The sequence below is a fragment of the Endocarpon pusillum genome (genome assembly GCF_000464535.1).
Source record: "Endocarpon pusillum Z07020 unplaced genomic scaffold scaffold3580, whole genome shotgun sequence".
Classification (NCBI taxonomy): Eukaryota; Fungi; Ascomycota; class Eurotiomycetes; order Verrucariales; family Verrucariaceae; genus Endocarpon; species Endocarpon pusillum.
The window spans coordinates 45,200-70,111 of record NW_006916337.1 but is presented as its reverse complement, the minus strand read 5'-3'; the positions used below and the strand labels follow the sequence as shown (position 1 = coordinate 70,111).

The 24,912-nt window shown below is 51.2% G+C and overlaps 10 protein-coding genes across 10 annotated transcripts; 5 read left to right on the top strand and 5 right to left on the bottom strand.

The window, feature by feature from the left end:
- Positions 1-664: 664 nt before the first annotated feature.
- On the bottom strand, positions 665-2,088 carry EPUS_07433 (cysteine protease atg4; the record flags this gene model as incomplete). The annotated part of the gene is made up of 2 exons (XM_007804773.1): positions 665-1,292; positions 1,343-2,088. The coding sequence occupies 2 exons, from the start codon at positions 2,086-2,088 to the stop codon at positions 665-667; spliced, it is 1,374 nt and encodes a 457-aa protein (XP_007802964.1).
- Positions 2,089-2,761: 673 nt separating this feature from the next.
- On the top strand, positions 2,762-5,266 carry EPUS_07432 (uncharacterized protein; the record flags this gene model as incomplete). The annotated part of the gene is made up of 1 exon (XM_007804772.1): positions 2,762-5,266. The coding sequence occupies one exon, from the start codon at positions 2,762-2,764 to the stop codon at positions 5,264-5,266; it is 2,505 nt and encodes an 834-aa protein (XP_007802963.1).
- A 1,160-nt stretch (positions 5,267-6,426) lies between these two features.
- On the bottom strand, positions 6,427-7,873 carry EPUS_07431 (uncharacterized protein; the record flags this gene model as incomplete). Its single annotated transcript, XM_007804771.1, has 2 exons — positions 6,427-7,568; positions 7,621-7,873. 2 exons carry the CDS (start codon positions 7,871-7,873, stop codon positions 6,427-6,429), a joined length of 1,395 nt encoding a protein of 464 aa, XP_007802962.1.
- A 520-nt stretch (positions 7,874-8,393) lies between these two features.
- EPUS_07430 (uncharacterized protein) lies at positions 8,394-10,088 on the top strand (the record flags this gene model as incomplete). Its single annotated transcript, XM_007804770.1, has 2 exons — positions 8,394-8,500; positions 8,552-10,088. 2 exons carry the CDS (start codon positions 8,394-8,396, stop codon positions 10,086-10,088), a joined length of 1,644 nt encoding a protein of 547 aa, XP_007802961.1.
- A 586-nt stretch (positions 10,089-10,674) lies between these two features.
- Positions 10,675-11,797, top strand: EPUS_07429 (uncharacterized protein; the record flags this gene model as incomplete). The annotated part of the gene is made up of 2 exons (XM_007804769.1): positions 10,675-10,852; positions 10,911-11,797. The coding sequence occupies 2 exons, from the start codon at positions 10,675-10,677 to the stop codon at positions 11,795-11,797; spliced, it is 1,065 nt and encodes a 354-aa protein (XP_007802960.1).
- Positions 11,798-12,737: 940 nt separating this feature from the next.
- Positions 12,738-14,445, top strand: EPUS_07428 (uncharacterized protein; the record flags this gene model as incomplete). Its single annotated transcript, XM_007804768.1, has 4 exons — positions 12,738-12,883; positions 12,935-13,097; positions 13,191-14,209; positions 14,271-14,445. The coding sequence occupies 4 exons, from the start codon at positions 12,738-12,740 to the stop codon at positions 14,443-14,445; spliced, it is 1,503 nt and encodes a 500-aa protein (XP_007802959.1).
- A 738-nt stretch (positions 14,446-15,183) lies between these two features.
- On the bottom strand, positions 15,184-16,500 carry EPUS_07427 (uncharacterized protein; the record flags this gene model as incomplete). Its single annotated transcript, XM_007804767.1, has 4 exons — positions 15,184-15,706; positions 15,769-15,950; positions 16,003-16,194; positions 16,255-16,500. 4 exons carry the CDS (start codon positions 16,498-16,500, stop codon positions 15,184-15,186), a joined length of 1,143 nt encoding a protein of 380 aa, XP_007802958.1.
- A 625-nt stretch (positions 16,501-17,125) lies between these two features.
- Positions 17,126-21,041, top strand: EPUS_07426 (uncharacterized protein; the record flags this gene model as incomplete). The annotated part of the gene is made up of 2 exons (XM_007804766.1): positions 17,126-20,742; positions 20,819-21,041. 2 exons carry the CDS (start codon positions 17,126-17,128, stop codon positions 21,039-21,041), a joined length of 3,840 nt encoding a protein of 1,279 aa, XP_007802957.1.
- A 919-nt stretch (positions 21,042-21,960) lies between these two features.
- On the bottom strand, positions 21,961-22,735 carry EPUS_07425 (uncharacterized protein; the record flags this gene model as incomplete). The annotated part of the gene is made up of 2 exons (XM_007804765.1): positions 21,961-22,581; positions 22,634-22,735. The coding sequence occupies 2 exons, from the start codon at positions 22,733-22,735 to the stop codon at positions 21,961-21,963; spliced, it is 723 nt and encodes a 240-aa protein (XP_007802956.1).
- Positions 22,736-23,127: 392 nt separating this feature from the next.
- On the bottom strand, positions 23,128-24,846 carry EPUS_07424 (uncharacterized protein; the record flags this gene model as incomplete). Its single annotated transcript, XM_007804764.1, has 1 exon — positions 23,128-24,846. The coding sequence occupies one exon, from the start codon at positions 24,844-24,846 to the stop codon at positions 23,128-23,130; it is 1,719 nt and encodes a 572-aa protein (XP_007802955.1).
- Between the last annotated feature and the right edge of the window lie 66 nt (positions 24,847-24,912).

Sequence of the window (24,912 nt, the reverse complement as noted above, 5' to 3'; positions counted from 1 at the left end):
CGGGTCGGCTTTTGCCAGTGCTGGCATGAGAGGTAGTGTGAGGCAAGGTGAATCGCTTATGTACAATATTCACCCCCTGGTGCAGAAAGACATTTGGTCTGATAGCCCACAATCAATCCAAATCCAAATGCAACCTGTCCCATGGCTTTAATATCTGGACATGCTGTTCCCTGTTATGCCTTTACCTCGCAGTAAAGATATACACATTATATGCCTCCAAAGACTGATATAACGTGTCTTCAACAACAAACGTTCCCTGACTTCATCGATTACCAAACCTCAAGCACCGCAGAATTGCAGAATCAAGCAATGTTCCGTCACCCGTACTTCAAGTATTTTGAGTTCCTGGCGCGAGACTGACACGCTAGTCAGGACGAAGTAGCAGAAGCATGAAAATCAGCAGAGCAGTTCTACGTAGCTTATCACGCGCCGACCGTGTCCCGGTATTAATAAACAACAGTAGTACTAGCATAGCGATCAACTACTAGTAAGATCCTGTTCGCTCCTGGAGTACGGAGTAGTAGTATAGGATACCCATAGCCCTTGATATCATAACCCGTTACAAGATATAAAACCTGCACCCTCTTTGACTTCATATCTGAGATCCTCAATCCTCAACACCATCGCTATGCGATCTTCAGAAAGACAGTGCAGCCTCCTAACATCAAACCCCGACCTCGGTAAGCGTATCCTCCTCGTCCTCTGTATCATCAAAGGTTTCAACCTCATCCACGGCCCCCTCCCTCTCCTTCGTCTGTCCATCCCCTGGCGGGGCCTTGTCATATACCCTCACTATCGTCTTGCCCCTAACCTCTGCAACTCTCCTCTTCCAATCTGCCCAGTCCTTCTCGTCGCGGATCAAGAAGCCGAGCAGCATACTCGGATCCATCTCACTGATCCTGAGGCTGCGCAGACGGCGGGTATGAACGCTAGCTAGCTCTTCTTCGGTGTATCCCGAGGGGTCGGCGTGGAAGGGGAGTGCGGGCCGGGTTTCATGGGGGTCGAGGTAGAAGAAGGAGTCGCCTTGGCAGCCAACGAAATAGTGGCTGCTTGAAGGACGGCCGCCAGCTATGCCGATCGATTGAGGGTAAGTGAGGGTGGATTTTAGGGCTTCGTAATAGACAGGGGTGATTCGGTCGGGGCCTAGACGTATGCCGAGGAGGATGAGAGTGGGTTGGATTTGGCTGGATGTATCTGCGGCGACGCTGCGGAAGGTGTCTTCGTACACGTCTGACGAGTCGGATGTTACGTAGACGCGTAGGCCTGCTGAAGCGCCTTCTGTTGAGAGAGCTCTGCGATGTGTCAGATTCATGCATACTATGATCGTGTAAGGGATACTGACCTGATGCAGCTCGCGGTCGCAGACGGGCCAAACCACTGGCCAGGATGCTTCCCGCAAGCAGTTGCGCCATGTTGAACAAATCTATGGATCGAGAACGGTGCCCTCGGGTCGTCAGCAAAAAGAGAAACCGTCTTCGCCTCATCAGCATCCTGCTTCCTCTTCCTTCGCCAGTCTCGGCCTTGATGCAGCATGATCAGGGCATTGGCCAGCAGGCTCTGTCCCGAGCGTATCATACAGCCCCAACCAGTATCGCTGCTGAAGCCTTCGCGGTCTGCCAGATTACGAAGCCGTACAGCGAAGGTCATGGAGGAAGTGGCGCTCGGATCTTGAGAGCGAGGTATTGGTGGGAAGTTCGATCTGTATGTCATCCATATCCTTGACTCGAAATCGTCCAAGAAAGCAGACGGCCAGCCACCCTCGGCAGATTCATTGTTCATAGATGGTATGTCTCCATCCACTATTGATGCGTCATCGAAGCTACTGCTTGTTGGTGGGACAGACGCAGTTGACTCGGGACTGGTCGACACAGTCGAAGCTGTGGTGGAGAGGGGAGGTTGGGAATCGGCAGCAGAAGATGCGATCTCAACGAAGTCACCATGATCGGTTGTCGAGACCGGCTTGGGAGGTGGACTCGTATATTCCCGACCAAGACACCAGATCGGAATGCCGCTTTGGTCGTTATACTTTAGCTCTGGGTCCCAGAAGTAGCGGATAATGCCGCTATTCATTAGGTCGCTCTTAAACATGCCGAGAATCAGTAGCAATGCAGGCGAGGTGGGAACGGTGCAATCCAAAGCAGGCGGAGTATATTCATAAGGACGATGTTCGTTCGTTCAGTAGAGCATCGCTTCGTAGTCATGCGGAGAAGTGGCTCGATTGAGGCAACGGAGGCGGCACTCTTCCGGCTTATACTTCCCCTTCAGTCAACGTCAACTGGTCTAAGTGTTCTGCAATTCCTCTAATTTATATCTTCGCACTTACCCGGGCATCTTGCCAAAAGTTCTGATGGCAGACGTGGCGGCTGTGAAGGGATGTGTGGTGGTTGAGAGAGTCATACTTACATACTCCGTACCCATGGATGCCTGGACCCTGGCCTCGTTCATGGTGTTATCGGGGGGCCACACCAATATTTACTGTAATCCTCTGCTCGTACCTCAACGTCAACGTTAAGTCTTCAGGACTTATGCATGGCATGCATCCGTGCAGCATTCACAGTGTTTGCATTCTAGCTATAATTTGACTTGAAGGCGGCTGCTGCTTGCAGCTACACTCAATCATGTGAAGCGAAGCGCAGTCCGATCAATCATTGGCCTCTAACCCTTCAATGTACTTTTCCATCTTCCCTTTCTCCTGAGGGTGTACTATTAGTGTTCGAGATAGACTGTAGGAAGCTGCTCGAAGTCTGGGAAATCAGCAAACATGGGATCTGGGGCTGCCAGGAAAAGAGCCTCCCGCCAAAAATCCCGACAAGCTGCGCCTACAACATCTCAAGTCGCATCATGGGGATCCTCTACTTCGAAAGCTCCAAACTTGGATTCAGGCTCGCGCACACAATTACTACAAGGCTGGAACTCGTTCTCTAATCAAGATCAGTTATTCACTCTGAGCCAAGAAGCTCGCAATACCCACAGGTCAGCTTGGAAGGACTCCAACCGACTCCGGGACACTGCTATCCAGTTTGTGAGTGGTGGGAACCTGCACCAGGACAATCCGAACCGAGAGGAGAAAGAGGAGGAGGCTGATGCGGAACACTACGAAAATGCGCCTGAACAAATAAAGAACGTGCCGATGCCTTTAACAAATCAGCCCAACGAGCAGACACCTTTTATGAACAAGGAGGAGGTTGTAGGCGCCAGCATAGAAGTGGAAACTGTCATAACAGAGCAAGCCGAGCAGGGTGGCTTCCCTGATGCGAACCGAAACCCTTCCTTTGTGCGAACACGGTCAATTTCTGCCTCATCAACATCCTCCAGTGAAGTCATACTGTTCGCAGGCCGCGGCAACCATCAGAAAAAGAAAAGGAAATCCCCACCTCCATCAATGCCTGGGTGCGATGGTGCACAGGCGTCCTCAGGATCAAGACTAAAGGATGACAGCTCTTCCCCTAAGAGATTACCAGCTAATCTTCCATCACGATTGAAGCCAGATGCCACAGAATTCGTTCCAACTCAGCTCACTGAGTCTGGTCCCAGGTACTCTTTAAGAACGCAAGACGTGGTAGGGTCGACCAGCTTCCCCAAGGATGTAAGTGGTTCAACCAATCATTCGGACCAAAAACGCTCGAAGGGTCGACCAAGGCGAGATCAGCGAACGTTTCTAGAAAGTTACGACCACGAGGAGGAGATCATACGTGATTACATTGAGAACATTAAAGAGAACCAAAGCACAGAGGAGGATGCGTCTTCGGATTCGAATGAACACCCCGACACTAGAGAATCCGGCCTACATGATGGTAAAGCCCAAACTGGCAATTCAGTGCCTGAGCGGAAGAGTCAAAGCAAGAGTCTACGCGATGAATGGAGTTCTGATGACTTGCGCGACTTCGATGAACTAGAAACCTCAGAAGACGAACTGACTGATCCAGGCGGAGTGTTCTCTCGCAGGGAACGTCCAAGTGGTCGTCAATACCTCGTCACCCCCAAAGGCCAAAGCACAGACTTTGCAAAATGGATTCTTCAAGAAAAGCTGACCTCCACCGTCGCAAGAGAGCTCATTATTGCTTTCGAGGAAACACATGTTGGAGAACCAGATGAAAGCGAGAAGGATATTGATGATGAGGACGACGAAGGCGATTGGGACGTTTCATCAAGTGACGATCCGGAAAACGAAGCCCTAAACGACCTGATACGCGACCACGACTCCGAACATAACGAGAACGAACGCATCCTAGAACATACATCTCGAATGACAGATGCCGACCTGGCACGCATCCTCAACAAGCAAGCAGAGCTAGGTATTGAGACAGACGAGATTGTTCTGTTTGATGGCGCCCTTGAAGAATCCCAAGACTTCATCTCCTTCTCAGCCAAAGCCCACACCTCAAATCGCACCCGCTCGAAACAAAACCGTCGCTCAAAAGGCACATTCCCCTCTGCGGAAGCATTCGCCGACGTCCTAGACGAAGACCCATACAATGGCTTTGACGTCATGGACTTCGATCGTCCGAGCCTGAAACCGAAAAAGAGAGGTCGAAAATCCGCCAACGGTCTGCCCTTCGAGCTCGAGGACGACGAGCTCGCAGATCAACTGGCTCAATCGTGGGCGAATGATCGCGCAAAGAAAGCTATGAAGAAAGTGGAACGAGAAGAGCTCCGTCAAGCCGGACTTCTAGGCGCTAAATCTAGGAAGGGTAATAGGATTGATCTGCAGACCAAGTACAAGAATAGCGGCATGGATATGGATCAAGTCAAGGCCGAGATTAGAACGTTCTTACTGGACGACGACCGGGAGTCTCTGGCGCTGGCTCCTATGCAAAGCCCGCAGAGAGCTCAGGTCCATCTGTTAGCGAAGGCGCTGTATCTAAAGTCACACTCGCAGGGCAAGGGCGATACCAGATTCCCGATTTTGACCAAGACAGACTTCTCCGGCAGATATGATGAAGACAACATCTCGCAAATCGATGCCTTGCTCGCCAAGCGGAAATTCTCGACCTACTGGGGCAAGAAAGACAGGACGGCTCCTAAGTCGCGAGGTGGTGGGAAAGCGAGAAGAAGCGGTGGAGGTGGTGTTGCTGCAGGCGCATCTTACATGGATGGAGACGTGGTGGGAGCGTCGGCGCCGGAGTTGGGCAGTGAAAATCGTGGCAGAGCGATGCTGGAGAAGATGGGTTGGAGTTCAGGGATGGGGATCGGGAAGGTGGGGAACAAGGGAAGGGTGGAGGTTATTCAGCATGTCGTGAAGAACACAAAGGCCGGGCTGGGATGAGCCGGATCGTGGTGGACTGACTTGACTCGTCGGTTTGGTCTGGTGGCCATGGTCCCGAGTGAGTGCTGTTGAGTGCTGTTGATGCTTGACGTCGTGTGCTGTGGTTCATGGAATGTGCTAGCTTGTCCAAGGAAATGCCCAATAGCAAAGGAATAGATGCTTTGCCACGCTGATTGTGTAACCTAGTTATACTAGTAGGATTCAAGTTGTGGCTTTCAGCTGGTTAGCGGTTCCTGATCGAACTGGCTGGCGAGGACAGTCAAGGTAAATAATGGCCGATAGGAACAGAGCATGTCTTTCATGGAAATAAAGTACTATCATGCCCATTCCTACACAGATTCGATATTGCTCGGATGCTATTTAAGCGGTTTCAATTGCTACTTACCCATTTTCAATCAAGTTAGTCGAAGAATCATGTCTGAATCCTAAGGGAACGACGTTTAAATCATTTGCTCCTTTAAGAAATGCGCCTGGGCACTATCTCTTCCAACGCATTCAGAATGCACTTAAATGCACTTGCACGTCCAGAGGAGGGTAAGCTAGTATTGCTAGAGCGATCGCTCTTCGGGACGTTTGAGGCCCCTTTTCCTGGACGCCAGCTGTTTTGAAGGCTTTGCCAGACACACCCGGACATATCCTCGTCCGTCCCGGTCCCGCCTGATCTCATCAGCCTGGTTTTCAGGGCTGCTCTCCATCCTCTCCCTCGCCAGCCATACTCATCCGCCGTCGGTAAATCGTATTACGTTTCTCCCTTCTATCTCAATGTGGAGCCGCTAAACATCCACTCCCCCTTTCTGCTGCTATCAAGCAATCAACCATCCGTGACCGAACACATACCTTCAGGCGCGAAGACAGCAGCGGATCCGCCGACTGGTCGAGAGTTCACGAGAATTGAACCATCCCAGGGTCGATCATTGGTGAACTAGGTGAAGAACCCTCTTATGATGAAGGGCTTAAATCGGGCGCAGAGCCATCAATCTCAACTGATACACCGCGCAGAGTTCGGAATGGGAACCACGTCAAAGGTGATTCGATGACACGCCACCTCTCCCAAGCTTGCCTCCTGCAAACCTCTTGATGGAATGATCCGGGTGCTCGCCTTAAGTTGGAGAAATCGTAAAGAATCGTTTTAACCCCTTGTCCCAGTACTAGCGAGTCATTCACATGACGGCACACTTGTCATAATTTTCCCCATATCGATCGACACCCGCGGCATGCTGATTCTCCTTCTGCTTTGCCTTGACCTCAGCCGGGAATTTCATCTTCAGGAACTTCATCAATTTAGCATCCACGTTTTCACCACAAGCTTCCATGACGACTCCGCCTCTGCAGAGGGGACAGTGGTCTTGCTTCGCACGTTGCATGACGATGAGACATCTGATGCAGAAGACGTGATTGCATCTCAGTCGGACGGGTTTGAAGGAGATAGTCAAACAGACTGGGCAGAGATAGTCGTTGATCTGGGGTACGATCGGCAGCAGCTGTTCTTGGATGGTAAAGCAGGCTGCTTTTGCCAGATCATGTGCAACGAACTGCTCGTCGGCGAGCATCCGGGGCAGGTTGGCTTGCATGTGCAATGCTGTTCGCTTGTCAAACTTCTTCATGATCTTGGTTAGTGCAGTACGATTGATTTCCTGGAACTTCATGAATTGCAGGAGCGAGGCGTTGATGTAAAGAAAGGAATTAAGTGCGGCGCTACCATTGTGGGATAATCTGAGCCTTTTCCGTTTATCGGCGATGCCATTGCTGAAATCCTCAAGCTGCTTCTGTGCGGCAGAGCAAGATCGCGTCCCTGTGTCCTGCTTACTCGTGGAGAAGAAGATCTGTGAGTCGACATATAGCCGGAAGATCTCCCGCCATGCCTCGACTTCAGCCCTTGATCGTTTAGATGCGATCTCCGTCAGGTTGGTAATATCACTACCGAGCTTGTTTATTTGAATTGTCAACTGCTTCTGTTTCATTTCCTGAAGCCGGTTGAGATCGTCTAGTTCTCGCTTGAGTATTTGAAAGAACTCCGAGTCAGAAGTTAACGGAATCTCCACGGTTTCAAAAGCTTCCGTTGAATCACCGATTTCCAGTTCGACAGTGTTGCCGTGTTCGGAAACAGACAGGAGGGTGGGTTGCGAGGTACCTCCATCTATCCCTGCTGCAGCTGAGATAAAGAGTTGCTTCTCTGTCCGTGGGGACCTCGGAAGACCTTTGAGGAAATTCCGTGTTTCAGGACTGAGCCATGCATCAAGAGGTGAACCATCTCTCGGGTCGATTGCAACCGTAAGCCTGGGCTTGAAATTTGCACCTCCACCTATGAAGGCGGTTATTCTACGCCTAAGGAGGTTGATAGCTAGCTGGCTTACTCGATATATAGTAATGATAGGGCCTGGAACGAGGCTCTTCAGGGCTTGCTCTTATCGTGACGATTTCATCATTGTTGTCGACGTTCTGCCACAACTGCTCGAGTATGTGCGGATCTAGTCCAAGTTCTCGTAGCTCTTTCTGGACCTTCTTGATACACTTCTTGAGCTGGCGATAAGAAATTGCCGAATCAAGCCATTCTTGAGGGTATTCTTCCTTCCTCAAGGATGCATCGAAGTCATGAGCAAACTTCATGTTGATCAGAAACTATTTTCCAGCTGATGACAACCCTGCTTGTTACTAGGGCACTCAGTCTCATTTTCATTCAAGTAGGTAGACTTTTTATTCTGAATACGGTCGGGAGGAACTTAGGGTGGTTGTCACCGAGCACATTACTGGTTGTATTCGATGACAAGAAACCCGCAGCATGTTTTCTCGCAAGCTTCCCTAATGCACTGGATATCCGGTCGACAAGGGGCGGCAATTGTGTACACCAACCCAGATGCTATGTATGTGACATCTGAAAATGAGGAGTGATGTCAGAAGATGAAAATCTAAATGTCCGCCAAGACAGGATTGCCGGTCGAAATGATTTTTAATCCGCCTGCCCAAATTCAGACCAAGCACATCTCGCGGACGGTAACCACTGCAGAAAAGTACACCAGTTTGCCACTTTAGGTCTCTATGCGCCACGGCAGGTTGAGATGACGCTCGTCACGATACCAACTGATTTTGGTTGAATGCGACTTGCTCATGGACATTGATATCCGAAAACATGGGTCAGGCTCACTCGTCTAACGGCGATACACCACAGAATCAGGGACAGAACAAGGTCGACTACTACGAATTACTCGGCGTTGAGCGTCAAGCATCTGACGACGAGTGAGTGGAGTTCTGCTCGGGAGGGTCTCAGGGCTGACACGATTCCACCAGAATCAAAAAGGCATATCGCAAGAAAGCGCTCGAGCTACACCCAGACCGAAATTATGGCAACGTGGAACACGCCACAAAGCTGTTTGCCGAGGTCCAGTCCGCTTACGAAGTTCTCTCAGATGCGCAGGAAAGAGCGTGGTATGATTCGCACCGAGATGTCTTCCTTGGAGCCTCTCAGTCAGGCCAGGAGACACATGATGAGTTCTTCTATAACATACGAATGACCACGGCAGACGATGTTCTCAAATTCACGGTGAAATACCATAGGCGAACGGATTACAGCAATTCAAGCGCTGGATTTTATGGTGGACTGCGGGAATTCTTTGGTCAGCTCGCGAAAGAAGAGGAGATCGCCTGCAAATGGGAGAATATGGAACCGGTGGAGTATCCTGACTTTGGACAGAAAGAAGATGACTACAACGATGTGGTAAGACCATTCTACGCCGCATGGAACGCCTTCGCTACAAGGAAAAGCTACTCTTGGAAAGACGCCTATCGTCCTTCGGATGCACCTGATAGACGGGTCCGCCGGTTGGTGGAAAAGGAGAATAGAGGTCTGCGTGAGCAGGCTATCCGGGAGTTTAATGACGCTGTGAGAGCTCTGGTTGCCTTCGTACGGAAGAGGGATTCCCGATACCAAGAAAATCAGAAATCTGAGGAGCAGCGTCAGAAATCTCTACGCGAGGCAGCAGCTGCACAGTCTGCACGCTCCCGCGCTGCTAGGCAGGCAAAGTTGGATGAACTCGATCAAGTGAATCTACCTCAGTGGGCAGAGCCAACTAGGGTTGATGAACGCGTGGGAGGCTTTTCCAGTGGAGAAGATGTAGAGCAGCTCGAAATCGAATGTGTCGTTTGCAACAAGACCTTCAAAAGTGAAGCACAGTACGCGGCTCACGAACGGAGCAAGAAGCACATCAAGCTTTTGAAGCAGTTGCAGCAAGATATGAGAAATCAAGATCAGCAGTTTACAGAAGATGGCAATCAGTCAGCAGCCGCCAAACCTATCCATCAGACAGTATCCAGTTCTGCGGAAGAAGAAGCAGGGTGCCTGAACAAGGTGCCGTCTCTTCCAGACCAGCATATTGGTTCGGATCTTGGACGAGAAAAGCTCCTTGACGAGGACAAAACCCCCGTAGGGAACTTGCTTGCCTCCAATGGAAGTTTAAGTAGTGGATCAGACGGCAATGACTATGCCCCTCGATCCGAAGTTGAGAGCCGGCTCGTCGATCTAGAAGCGGAGATCTTAGCAGGTGGGCTGGACACCACCGCCATCAAAGACACCACCAGCGCATCCGACAGCGATGCTCCTTCTAAACCTAAACTGGGGAAGGCGAAACAGAAACGAGCAAAACGTGCGGCCCAGAAGGACGCTGGAGCAACTAAATCAACTACCTCGAGTTTCAGCTGTGCTGTCTGCCAGGCTGATTTCGCATCCAAGACAAAGCTCTTCAACCATATCAAAGAGAGAGGTCATGCGGCGCCAGCAAGTGTCACTGGATCCAAGGGGGGGAAAGGTAGCAAGGGAAAGAAGGCATGATGGTGTCGCTGCGAGGCAGTCTTTCGGCATGAATACATGTTTGTCTGTGTAGTGAGGAGCCAGTGCCTGACGCCTAGGAATGAGCGCATGGCAGCTTCAATATAGATTCTCTCTTCAACCCTGGTAAGCAGTGGCTGTTCGAAGCCACTTTGTCGGGACAAGCCGATATGGCTGCCCCTGCTGTAAGGAAGGACGCATCAACAAGTGTGGTTTGAAACTCATCAGCGCTGTCCTTTTGGCGGGGTGGGTGATGCATCCCGTTTCTTCTGCGGCTTTCGAGCCAAAAGTAAGCAAGATTGTTAGCCAGCTCCCACTCTTATTTCGCAACTTAGAGTAGATATTTTAGCCGTTTCTCTTCTTGGATACGTCCGGATGGTGACTAACTTCTTTTTATGCCATCTGACTACTAGTATTATTAGTCTGTCGGTGTGAGAAAAGGGCACCTTTCTTTGTTTCGAGTCGCAAGATCCATCCACAGAGGAGCAAGCTTATCGTTTCCAATATACATGCAAGTCATGTATCTCCCGTACTCAGCTGCTGGCCTGTCATACCACTTCTACCCAATAGACCTTTCCGCTACTTTATTATGGGCGATAAGCGCTGTGCAAACCACGAGTATGCAGAGGATGTCGATGCCATGATTCTGGAGTATCTCATTTACAACGTGACGAAAGCTTGTATCGACGATTTTGCTGCCAGAAATGTTGGTGAGAACGCCTTACAGGCCTCGCCCAATGTCTTGACGCAGCTGCATGTTCTTAATGGTAAGACTGACTTTATGTGAGCTCTGGTCCAACTGCTGCTGAACAGATGATCTGACAGATTTTCTACACATTTATCGGGCAAAATATAAGTCAAAGGAGCTGGATGAAGAGGTTCGTCTCTGGATGGAGATTCTCGAGCTCGTGGCTTTGGTTGTGTATCGACTCGTGAAGCCTTTTCCACTTTCCACAACTGTGACCTCGGTGGCTGCACAACGACAGCTTGCAGAAAGGCGACAGTACTGGCTTTCAGCTCGCCAAAAAACGTCACAGGTCACAGAAAAGGAGTCTACGATCTATAAGACTCTCAACAACTTCTGCACTCAACCAACGACCACGATCGAGAACCAGCTGCCACATCCAACGCTTGGTAGCATCATTCCTCTGTTCTTCAACATCTCCGCTAGGATTGCAATCTTCATCGACCAGAGCATGAGTGAGCAATGGATTGAACTCGCCGCTCAGTTTATGCTCCAGGCGGCCCTGGAATCATGTCTAATGCTTGACGGCACCGTGGAGGGTGGAAATCCGCTGGCTCTGTCATTTGCCTGGGGTTGGATTCCATCCACGTATTGGAAAGATTTTGACTCGAGTGATAAGTCTGGAATCGAGGCTGAGCTAATGATAAATGACATGTTCGCGGACGACCGTGGCAACCAGTCAAAGGGGGATCCGGCATGGCAGAAGGCGAGGCTGAAATACATGTCCCTGTTGGGTAGTCTCCAGTCCGGGGAGAGGCTGGACAACCGTTCATTGGTGACGCAGCTCCAGAAGATTACCAACGAATATCCAATTCGCGAGTTTGAGAGAAAGGTCATGGTATTTGCGCAGCAGATGTGGGAATTTTGCCGGAAACCGCTCCTGGTACAGATAGAAGAGGGCAGGGTGAAGGGGATGACCGAGTGCGAGTTCGAGGACTTCAAGAAGAGGATCTTCGTTCAACTCTGAGACATCACCCTATTTGCATATCTGAAGCAGGCACCTCGCCAGAAGGCACTTATGTATACTATACTATGTGTGTTCACCATCCTGCTCCAGGTTACTAGGCAATTCGAGCGCTTCGTTGGCTAGAATTGTCCACGAGGACTGGTTCTTGAGTGTTAACGAGGCCAACTAACATGTGTAACACACCCTTGTCCGCAACAGAATTTACTAGTACTTAGCACTTTAGGCCTCGGAGCATATTTCTACTACTAGTATTCAAACGCCACTGGTGCGAGTTTGGAGACAGAATGGATTGGAATACTTAGCTTAAGCGAGCGTTATGTGGACAAACGTTGATTGGTTCTGGCCATTCGGCCCAGATCCGCGTTGGTTTTGATAAATATTTGTAGAACGGCGATGAGTTAGAAATCGGCGGCTTGGAATTTGGTAGGAATGGAGATGTTGGCCATAAAATCGTTGTCAATGGGGGTGTGTTTTACATGTCAGCCGGCCAACGACACCGTGAATGAACAAATCCACGATGAGAATACCATGATTGAGATTGCATGACGTGGGTTTCCACTTTGAGCGATCATCGTCATCGCCCCAATGTCGTTTGCCTCCGCCAATCCAAACGCTTCCCACTGTTGACACTACTACGTATATTCATCAGAGACTCCAAGCAGCAACCACCGAAATGGCCCAAGGAGAGCTTGCCAGTTTACCAGTCGAGATCCTGCGAAGTGTCTGCTTCTTTCTTGACTGGCATGATGCCATTTCACTGCAATCCACGAATCGACGCTTTAGAGATGTGGCAAACGAACATCTGTTGTGGAAATACTACTGTCGATGCTCGTTCAGATATTGGGCTGTATCGCACCAGATATCCTCCAAATTAGCAGATCCGAGTTTTTTGCAATGGAAACAGCTGTTCAGATATCACCACGAAGCAGAAATTAGGACCATGTCTGCTCTACAGGGCATCATCTCCAGTCAGAGGGCTCGAATCCCAAAGATTGAAAGCATTGTTGAGCTTGGCTACGATGCCAAAGCTGCGCTCCTCCAGAGCCATGATAGAGCTTCGGAATCCGATGATCATCTAGCCAGGAGGTATACTATGTGCTCATGGTCCTCTCGAGGCGGTGACTAATGCCCGTCCAGATACTGGTCTCATGTCGCGCTAGGCTGCTTGCACAGGTCCCGTGCAGTGCAAGAGTGGGCGGCTTTGAAGGACGGCGAGCAGAAAGACGCATCTTTTGAAGAACCAGTTGGAGCTCTCGATCTTTTCATCCTCGACGATGCGCCTGAAGGAGATATAGACGACGTAAGTGCAGGACCCATAGTCTGCTTGTCATAGCCCCCAGATACAAATCATCACCGTGTCACACTCCTCCATGATCTGAAGTAACTGGGGCAGCAGATATTTCGCAAACTTGATGAGTATGTAGATGCAGTCCGTCATGCTCATCCAGATATCGAAGACCAATCTCCACGGCAGAAAGCAATCACGACTGCCGAGTATCTCATCTCCAACAACCTCGTCGCCATCCCAGAAGACCGTGAATACCACAACATCGAACATAACTTCCTCGGTCGAGCGCTCTTTAGCCAAGGAAAAAACTCTCTGCCAATTATCTCGGTCATAATCTACTGCTATGTTGTGCGCCAGCTCGGTCTGTCAGCTGCCCCATGCGGCTTCCCTCTCCACGTACACGCCGTGGTCTATCCACCGCCCGGTCTAGACCTTGACGGCAATGATCCCCCATCAGGCACGGAGCTGCCAGCACTATACATGGACCCCTTCCGTAGCTCGAACCCAGTCCCAGTCTCCTCCCTACATGAACAGCTCAACTTTCTCGCCCGCCACCTAACCTCAACCTCAACCGACCACAACGCCTTCCTCTCCGCCTCAACTCCACGCGAAATAACCATCCGCTGCGCCCGCAACATTGTCAATTCCCTCCAGCAAAGCACTGAACCCTCCTCAGGGCGCCCCATCGACCTCGTCTCTGCCCGCTACGCCGCTCTCTGGGCCCTCATCCTCCTGAACAGCAGCATTACCCCACTTCGCCCTCGCCAACATCTGCTCATGCTCATGCACCTATTCGTCGAGAAGTTCCCATACGACGCCTCCCTGGTGGAGAAATATATTCTACCTTTGATCGAAAACCCATCCGTATCAGATCACCGCCGGACGTGTCTCAGCGTGCGCAAGGCTGATATGGAGGCCCCCGAGCGAGTAAAGCCGAGACTATGCAACCCAGACACATGGCTCGTGAAGTTCAGAGTCGGACAGGTCTTCCGACACAGACGGTACGGCTATGTCGCTGTTGTGACAGGCTGGGACGGCACATGCGACGCGGACGAAGAGTGGATTCGGAGGATGGGTGTGGACCGTCTGGATGGTGGAAGGGGACAGGCTTTCTATCATGCTTTGTAAGTGTTCCACCCATCAACCCCCGTTGCCTTGCTCTCCCCTGACCCCTGCGCTCCACAGCGTGCAAGAGGATAAATCAATGCGCTACGTCGCGGGAGAAAACATCGAGCTCCTCCCCGCTCATGAGGTCGTGCCGGAGGCATTCCCTCTGGAGATTGGGAAGTGGTTTAAGCGTTGGGATGATATGGACAAGGTCTTTGTGAGTAATATCCGCGATGAATATCCGGACGATTAGGAATGGAGAGTACTGGTTTCTCTCTAAGTTAGGGCTTGTACCCCAGTAGCGCTGGGCTGAGAAATAAACTTCTTGAAACACGCTTTTTCCTGTAGAGAGGACCCAGTGATGATGGCGCGTTTCTGGAACGATCTTGGTTTTGGAGTCTCTGGTAATGGCCACATTGCCACAGGGGGGATACTGTGCCCGGTTATCAGAATCATGCCAATACATCATTTTAACATCTCTCGTCGTCGGGCTGAAGGTAGTAATTCTATGAATCAGACCAAGATAGTGAGATGAGATGATGACATGATCACACCCATTCCCCAAGAACAATGCTTCCAGTCCTCCTACTCGCCGTTCAAGAAATTCTATGACTCATACTCGAGATAGACAGTCTATTTCCTTAGATCAAAGCAGCATATATATCATTTTTATGGCCTTTTCTAGAATGCTTCTCTTTTACAATATCATAAACAAGGGCAGGAGACCACTATCACACCATAGTGGTCGGCATAGAGATATGCTTCTGAATCTCTTCTCCGAAGTTTGAAATTGTGTCATTGGATGAGGATGACGCTATGATATCTATAGGATCTCTTACCAGGATTTATATATCATGTGCTGGAGGACGCTATGAAATCAAATCGGACTGTCCAGGGAAATATTACATCCGTGACTAGGAGGGCACCCACAGAACTAAACTAAAGCTACCAGTGAGAACATTTGTACTAGTTATTGTAATAACCTACCAACCTAGCCCGAATCCGCAACTACCCTAACCAGTTCCGCCAGCGCGGGGCCCCAATCCTCCCTCAACCGATCCGCCTGTACATTCTCCTCCATCCTGCCCGCCTCATCCTCCCGGGCCGCCACCAGACTCAGCAACGAGAACTCGAGATTGTTCTCCGCCGCGCTCTGCCACTGCGCCGAGAGCTCCGCCACAGCCATGGCGAGCCAGTTGCTGTCGTCTGAGGGCAGTGTTCCCAGACTTTCTGGTTGACGTTGCAGACCGTCCATGCGCCAGAGGAGGTTGTGAGCGGGCACGTAGGCGGTGAAGTGGAAGCCGGATTCGTCTGCTTCATCTACGGCGGCGTCGGACTCTTCGGAGAGGACGCAGCGCTTCGTTTTCGCTTTCTTGCCTTTTTTGGATGGCTTAGCTTTGGAGGAGGAGGTGGTGGTGACGACGGCGGGCTTCTTGGCTGCCTGCTTTTGCTTTTGAGCGAAGACTTTGGCGTCTGCTTTGAGGCGGCGGTCGACGGATTTCATGTCGATGAGGCTGGAAGTAGGGTTGGTCATGTACCAATTGGAGAGAGAGCGGATGGAAAGGGGCTGGCTTACGTTGCAAAGGAGTTGTGAACTTTTCTAACATGCTCGAAGGCATGCAGTGCCAGACCTTTGTCCTTGGAGGACATGTCACTGGTAGCCATGAAGAATTGGGACATCTCCGGACCAAGGTTCACGTTCTCGATGTTGCTGAGTATATTCATGAGGGCTACAGTGGCACACGAGAAGGTAGAAGTCTGTGGCCGGTTAGTGATCTACAGTGGAGAGCAGAGAATGCTGCTTACGGACCTGATTGGCAAACCAAAGGCCTTGTGGGATTGCAATGTCTTGTTCCTCTTTGTTATTGGTGCTGTAACGAGACAGGAAGATCAGGCCAAAAGTGGATGACGGAGAAGAGTCGAAGACGGCATCAAGCGGGACGACTTCATTGACCTGAATGCCACGGACACCCCATTCTCGTAGCATGACATTGAATACGATCTGTCTCAAGTTAGGAAACGGCCTAAAAGGGTAATCCAGGACTTGCAAGTAGCGACATACTGGATCATTCTCGATCTCCGCCCAGCCTTGCCATGTAGCTTTATCTGGCGTCCCGGTAGCATCTGGACTGGCCTGCATGGATGTGTCTCGGTTTGTCTCGGAAGCGGCATCATGAGCGGTAGTGGTAGTGATATCCGCATCAGATTTCGGAAGGACGGAAGCTGCCGGAACTGGGGTACTGCCTGCTGGACTGTAGTCCACATCTTCAGTCTCGTCAAGACGTGGGCGTTTGTCGCGGTGCTCCATGTTGCATTAAGCTAGGATAGAGACAGCTCTTCAATGTGGTTATATGATGAGAGAACCGTTGTCGGCAAAGTCTGACTTGGGAGTTGTTGACACGGATTTTCAATGAAAGGTATGAGGTAGAAACAAGAAGCAGATGAGAATAAACCTGCTGTTATGAAGTGAATAGCGAAATCAACGTAACACCCGGAGATCCAGACATAGCACCACAAACACAAAAGGAAAGAACACCACCCGACTGCTGCGGAAAGAGAAGTACCAACCTCCGTGGTATCAGCATCTTCACCATAGCCAGAGCCTTGGTAAAGAATTGTAGTGTCCAGCCTGTCGGATTTTAAAGTAGGGACAGGGTGGCAGAAGGAAGAAGCGAGAAGGCTGATCGAGTTAAGAGCAATATCACGTGACTATATGTTCACGTGATAGCGCGTAAGTGCTGGGATTGAACAGAGCATTTTCGAGTGCAGTCAATACAACGATCGTGAAATAACTTGTGCAGCCTCCACATTATTGAAAGGTGCAACCCTTGAGGCAGAATAGATCGCCCTCTATAGGCTCAATCTAGTTCAGGAATCTACTCTACAGCTTGCGCCTTGTACAGGGCGACACAGCATCGACACATGATGCGATGATGAACGAGACTCCACGACTTCGGTCGGCCTATCCTCCCACACCTCCATCAGATCCGCGGCCACAAATCCTCCGTGATGGCTTACGAAAGAGTTTTGGCTCGCCGAACAGCCCCGCGTTCACAAACGCCCGGAGGCCTTCGCCTCAGGTCAAGCAGCCGATCGGGCAGACCAATGCACCTGCGAAGGACGCGACCCTTATACCTCTCAATGTGGTCGATGCGCCTTCGCAAAGAGCGTACGTAGCAGGGCTATACCTCGCTTTGTTGGCTTGGAAACTGTCCAACTACTGGCAAATATTCGACGAGTTGGATTCGACATGGTGCTTCCTGAAATGGAACGTGATAGACATGCTCTTCCTGTTTGGCCTGCCAGCTTTGCACATACCATGGCTGGAGTGGTCATTCTTCACTACATTGACAGTCTATCTCGTCCATCTCATTGCAAATGCCTTCCTCATGTTTCGCATACCCATTCCAGTGATCGCTTGGGCTGGATCACTTCTCAAGCTTGTTTACGATCGAGAGCTGTCTATCTCAGACCACCGTGTCGATCCGGCGGGCATTCTGCATAACTCATCAATCATCCTAGGAAAGCAGATCATCCAAATTCTCCCGGAAGGCTCAGTAATCTTGAACCCTGAGAGGGAGGCATTTTGTCTGGGCGCGCAGGCCAGGTCGATTGAATTACCGATCCAGATCAATCAAACCACTCCCGCTATGATTGAGCTTGTGAGGTACGACCTGGACACATACGAAAAAGAGATAATTACAATCAGCGCAAAGCATGTTCGCAAGATGAAACGACAAGCTGAGAAGCTCTACCCGAAAAATAACAAGTCAAGTCCGCGCGTGCTGAAGTATATGGTGAAAGAGTCAGGCTTATACCAACTTCAGCGTGTCATCGATGAATCTAAATTGGAGGTCCGCAAACGAAGCTTCAATACGCTGGTTGCGCCGTGCCCAGAAGCGCAGATCCGTACAGATCTTACCAATAAATGTAAAGGCGATTTGTCTGATGTGGCTCTCAACGTGACTGGTGTTCCACCTTTCAAAGTCACTTATAGCAAGAGAATCAACAAGCAGCAATCTACGTCAAGCGTACAAACTATCCAACCACCTGGCCTGGACTCGCCACTGAACGTGGAGGAGGTATCAAGCACATTAGTCGATCCACGAGAGATAAACCTTGACTGGGCAAGACCGATCAGCATCATGGTCCCGATCAACGAGTCTCTGACTCTGGATGGAGTGTGGTCGTATACTGTGGAACAGGTCGAGGACGGCTCCGGTAATGTCGTCAGGTTTGCTTCTGAAAAAGATGGGCCGATCGCTTCGCCGACCACCATCAGGCAACAGCGTATTGTTGTACACAACCGGCCCCGAATATTCTTTGATGGTTGTAATGCTCAACAAGCTCTTCAGGTTGCAAGAGAAGACTCGATCCGGATGCCACTGAAGATGCAACCCTCTGGACCTCTTGCAAGTGGTGACTGGCCATTACATTTGACATATACATTTGCACCTGAATCAGTCGATACGGAAGTCTCGCCCATTGACACGCAGAGCGTGGATCTGGCAAGCGAAATGATCCCGCCACGGATTAGCAAGGCCGGAAAGTACAGTTTGGACCACATCAGCAGCCAGTTCTGCGCTGGCGAAATCTCCGAACCCTCTTCTTGCATTGTGACTAATCCACCTAGACCCGACATGACGCTCACGAAAGAAGATTTGTCCGACAACTGTGCAGGCAACACCGTTGGGATGAAGATAGATTTTGACTTTACGGGCACACCACCATTCAACGTGAGATACAGCATATCACATCATGGATCGACAGACCTGAGGACTGCCAACTTCGACGGGCTTAGGGGCCAGCTTGAATTCAAGCCTACCTGGGCTGGATCATACGAGTATGAATTCCTTGAGATTCAGGACAAGTTTTATGGACCTGTGTCACTCAAGCGTAAGGGGTTGATTCTGAAGCAAGATCTCAAACCCCTCGCCTCCGCCCAGTTCATGCACAAGCTGGATAACGTTCATGCCTGCCTTGATCAGGCCGTCACTGTGGACGTTAGACTTACTGGAGAAGCTCCTTGGAAGCTCGACTACGAACTGGTTCACGGCGGAAAGAGGAAGAAAGTGTCGGTTCAGTCGGACGTGTCGACGTATTCCATCATCACACCTCCATTCACAAGTGGAGGTCAGCAGTCTCTGATCTTGACCAATGTCCAAGATAAAGCAGGATGTCCTCAGTCCATTAGAGAAGCATTGACCATCAATGTGAGACACGAGCGACCTCGTGCGGCGTTTGGAGAGATCAATGGTGGGCAGGAGATACTCGCTTTAGAAGGAAAGCCTATCAGATTACCCCTTCGACTCAAGGGCAACGGTCCCTGGACCGTGGAAATCATCAACCAAGACAGGCCATCGTCTCCCAGTGCTGTCATGCTCAAGCAAGCCAACGATGCGATTAGCATTGAGCATTCCGGCACATATGAGATCGTATCTGTTCATGATACATGTCCTGGCGTTGTTGATCCGACAGCAAATACCTTCAGAGTTGCCTGGATCGAAAGACCAACTCTGTTCATCTCTGAGTCGGCTGCTCTGAGGCTGGATGAAACAAGCTACGAAAAATCAGACGTCTGCGAAGGCGATGAGGATGCTCTTCCCATTTCGCTAAAAGGCAACCCACCATTTACTCTCAAGTATGAACAGAAATCGCAACCTCTAAAGGGTGCTGCGTCTGTAAGCAACAAAGCTCCCATCACAGCTGCGATTGGAAGCGCGTCAATCCAGATGGATACCTCCAAAGCTGGCGATTATACATACACCTTCAAAGAGATCAGCGACGACCGATACGCCCACTCCAAACATCACTTTACACCCCTAACAGTTCGGCAAAAGGTCCACCCCCTGCCCTCCGCCAAATTCACCAACCCAGGCAAAACCTACTCTTATTGTAAAGACTCCTCCCCCGACCCATCCACCCCCACAGACACCGAAACGATTCTCATATCGCTCGAAGGCACCCCACCCTTCTCCCTTGAAATCAGCCTCACCCATCACGGCAGTGTGCGGCCTGAAATCGTCCGCCTCAAAGACATCTCTACTCGCAGCCTATCCTGGACCCTCCCACGCCGGACGCTGGACCTAGGAACTCACAGCGTGAGCCTCCGCTCCGTCAAAGACAGCCTCGGATGTGCTCGCACCATCGACCACGACCCATCCTCCATCCGCATCCGCGTCTCCAACCCGCCGACCATAATTCCACTAGAATCACAAACTGACTACTGTGTTGGTGAACATGTCTCGTTTTCTCTCTCGGGTCAGCCACCCTTCCACATCTTCTACCACTTCCAGGGCCGTGAGCGGAAAGCCACGAGCTCATCAACCACTTTCCGCCGCATCGCCGACGGCCCCGGCGAGTTCACCATCACAGGTGTCAGCGACTCGGCGAGCGGGAAGTGTCGCGCAGAGAAGGATATCCGGAAGGTGATCCACGCGATGCCGAGCGTGAAGATCAGTCGTGGACGGGAGGAGAGGGTCGAGATCCACGAGGGCGGCGAGGTGGAGATTGTGTTTGATTTTACGGGGGTGCCGCCTTTTGAGTTTACGTGGGTTTTACCTACTACTACTACTTTGCCCCCTTTTCTTTTGTGGAATATGCTGACCCATGTGTGGTGTTGATAGGTACACACGCTCGGAAAACACGCACCCGAAAGGCGGCAAGAAGAAATCCCACCCGGTCGTCCTCGAGACAAGACACGATACTAGCGACGAATTCACCAAGACGGTGCGTGCCTCGGACGAGGGCACGTATGAGGTCGTCGCCATCAAGGATCGCTACTGTGCCTTTTCGCGGCCGGGCGTGGCGATGGGGAAGGGATATGGCCAGAAACTGTTGAAGCAGTGACCAGAGCTCCCCTTGTTTTCTGAGGGGGGGTTTGGGGCCTGATGGGGTGGAACGGAGGACGGGCGGACCGATGGCGTCTGAGAGGGAGGGTTGGTAAAGGGTATCTTGTGATTGTGGAGGCCGAGACGTCGGGGTTGGGATGGGGATTGGGATTGAGTTTTCGTGGGTGCGAACATTGGCATAGCAATTGGCGTTGTAGACCTTCGACCACTTTTACCTGGTTTAGGGAGGAGCAACAAGAGGGAGGAGAAGAAGAAGAAGAAGAAGAAGAAGACGTCAGGACCGGGAGTATCAATCGTGCAAATGCGCGCTCTGTTCTTCTTCTTTTTCTACAGTCACCTCATTCCTTATATATTGACCAGCGTGTGCATGCGCCAATGCCTGTCAGCAGTTGCGCTCCGTCGCCGTTGTATCACCTCCCATAGCTTTTAGTCCGTCCGTCCGTCCGTGTCAGTCAGTCAGTCAGGGCCCTGCTGCGGTGGTGGAATCATGCGCTTCTTCTTTCTTCTTCAGCTGTTGGAAGCCAATCTCGCTTTTTGAATTTTTCCATCCCATCAAGGCCAAGAGGTGGTGAGTGGTAGGTAGGGCTGCCCTAGAGCTGGACTGACTAAGTTAGGATTTTTTTACTGGCCTGTACATGATGATGATGGTGTAGGTGTAGAGGCGCGTTGAGTAAAATTGAGAAAAATATACGCATGTGTTTACATGACCACAAGGATTACTAACCTAAACCTAACCTAGCCAACCCGACCCAACACAATGCAATGCAGTGCAATGCAATGCAATGCCGTCAAAAACCATGCTTTTCACCATAGCCAGCAGGCAGGATATCCATATCCATGCGCCCTTTTGCGCCTCTCAAACCCGCCCAACCCTCAACAAAAGCAACTTATTATCATTTCACCACCGTATCCGTCTTTCATCTCGGAGCATCGGTTAGCGGCACGTATCTGACGCCCATACTCTTTCTCTTGCGGATCTTGCCGTCGGGATCCTTATCCACCACCCAGATCCACTGGGCACCGAAGCCGCCCTGTTCCTCGACGGGGATGAACATGCGTCCGGGGCTCTTGAGCTGCTCGAGGAGCTCGGCGTGGAGACTCTGCGCCGCGGCGCCCACGTGGATGGCATCGTAGGGGCCTCCCTCCGGGTAGCCTTTCCGGCCGTCGCCGCAGATGAATTCGACGCGGCCTTTCTCCAGCAGCGCTCTTCCGTCCGTGCTCTTGCACATGTTGTTCGTCGCCAGAGTGACGAGCGGTTGGATGTGGTCGATCCCGATCACTTTGCCGCCGCTTGCTTGGGTTCGCTCGGCGTCGGAGGTGCCGGCGACGAGGTTGGCGAGGACGTGGGTGAGATAGCCGGAGCCGGAGCCGATGTCGAGGACGCGAGCGGTGGGGTGCAGGAAGGCGAGGAGCGATTCGCAGGCGGAGGCGTGCATGTGCGGAGCCGAGATGGTCGCGCCGTGGCCGATGGATTGGGGCGAATCTTCGTAGGCGGAGGAGGAGTCGGGACAGTAATGCGCGCGGTCGACCTTCGCCCTCTGTTAGCTAGTGACAGCAGTAGGTGTTCGACTCGACTGGACGAGAACATACCCCTGACATTGCTTGGAGGACGCGCTCATTTTTGATGAGGCCCGACGCGGCCAGGTTGGAGATGAGCTCTGCGTTGGTTCTGCCGGTACAGCGCCAGGCCATGTTGGACGAGTTTTGTCCTATGGTGAAGAGGTGTAGACCAGATAGGAGGTTTGCCAGACCAACCATGTACCAGTAGCGATGAAAATGCTTCACAGCTTTGCAGAAGTCGTCTTGCCAAAGCACAGCATGACGTCGATTAGAGGTGGAAATTGGTGGGGATCATGAGCGGGGGGATTTGGGGGGATTTGGGGAAGTCTGGGGGCGTTTGGTGGGGCGTGTTGGGGGGAAGACTGATCTTCGATAGCAGCCGAAATTGGCAGCAACTTCAAGATGAGTGGTCATCCCCACAAATCACACTCAGTTGCGAGAGCGTTTTATCTTGACTTTCCGCTACCCAGTTGGATGTATTGATGGGATCGTCCTTCGGTGGGCAAAGAATATGCGATATTGGATTAAATTGTGGCCTTCTTGTTAAGCCCAAGCTGGCCGACTGCATTCAAGGCGCTTTCGAAGATGAACCTCAACTCGGCGGTATTCTCCAGTCCAATACTTATCCGGACGAGGTCAGCATCGACTCCGAACTGAGCAGCCCAATCAAGCTCGTTGTAATGGGCCAAGATGACGAATGGACAGCTCAAGGTGAAATTGGTACCCAGACTCGGACCCTTCTGCACTTCCAGTGCATCGAAGAAAACGACAGCCTCCTCGACATGTCGGAATGTGACGCTGAGCAAGCCTCCATATCCGCCATCTGCATTCCGACATTGGTCGTAATAAATTCGGGAAGGACGGTGTTTGGGGTAATAGACTTCCTTGACCAGTGGTGAGGAGCTCAAGACATCGGCGATTGCTTCAGCATTAACATTGACCCGCTGAATCCTGGAGATGAAATCTCGGCTGTTTCGTTCCATGAAGACTGCATCCTCAGCCCAGTAGTTGTCCTCATATTCCACGTCCAGGGTTTTCTGGAGAGACTGGTACATGCGTCCTTGTGGGTTGTAGACAGCGCTTCCCCCCATGACATTGCTCTCACCACTGAAGACCTTGGTGAGACTGCTGACCACCACATCGGCTCGAGCAAGGGTGTTGACATTGATGAAATTCCCGATAGTCTCATCGACAACTACGGCAAAGTCATACCTGTCGGCTAAGGACCGGATACGTTTCAAGTCTGGGGTGTTGAGTAGTGGATTGCCGGGAAACTCGGTGAAGAGTGCCAGATATTTTTCACCTTGTGTCAATCGTCTCTCAAGGTCGTCAAGGTCTGCGTCTGACCCGTTCCCATAAAAGAGACATCCGGGACCCCATTTCTCCAGGATCTTCAAAGTGTCGATATAAGGAAAGCCGAAACAGATGCTTTTTCGTGGCTCAGCTCGATGAGCCATCAAGATTCGGTGGGTATTAAATATGGAGCTCATCCCGGTAGGGTAGAGGTAGACGTCGCCTTCCGAGAGTCCATTCACTCGGTGGCCAGAAACGTCCTCTGATACCTCGAGAGCTTTCTCTAGTTCCGCATCGTCTGTTAGACAGCCAGCAATGCGTCTGCGAATTGCCAGCTTCGCCTTGGCGGCTAAATCTGCGTTAAGATTCCGTCCAAAACGCTCTTCCACGAATTGAGAATATTCTTTGCCTTCGTGACCTGGGATGGTGGGACTGGGGTGCTGAACGGGGAAATCCCCATTGCCATTGCCACGCTCATTTTCAGTCAAAGGCTCCTTCTTCTGGTATCGGCGTGGACCTTTGCATGTCCGAGCCTGCAATTGGTTCGGCAGGGATTGGTCGCCCTCCCTACACAGTATACCTTCCCGTAGAGCTTTCAAGCAGAATTCACCTCGCCGGCTAGAGACGCCGTCTCCGGAGTGCTGCCACATCTGCTTCGCAAGCGTAGAACACCGACTTGGGAAAGCTACAGCAAAAAGGTCGGACGCGACTGTCTGTGTCTCTTGCACAAGAACATTTCCTCGCACAGAAGGAATGAGGGCAATCAAACGAACGTGATTGGAGGTCAATGACGGCTCTTTATCCAACAGAAACTGCTGGCACCGGGTCGCAGTGGCGCGAGATGGGAACAGCATGGTCTTTTCGCCATCCCTACCATATCGGGACAGAATCTCCTGCTCCAGCTCTTGGATGGTAAGATGAATGAAAAATCGTGGATAGCCCGTCCTCATCTTGGACAGCACCCAATTTTCGCCTTCCTCGTAACCAATGGTAGATTTCCATGATGGAAGTGATAC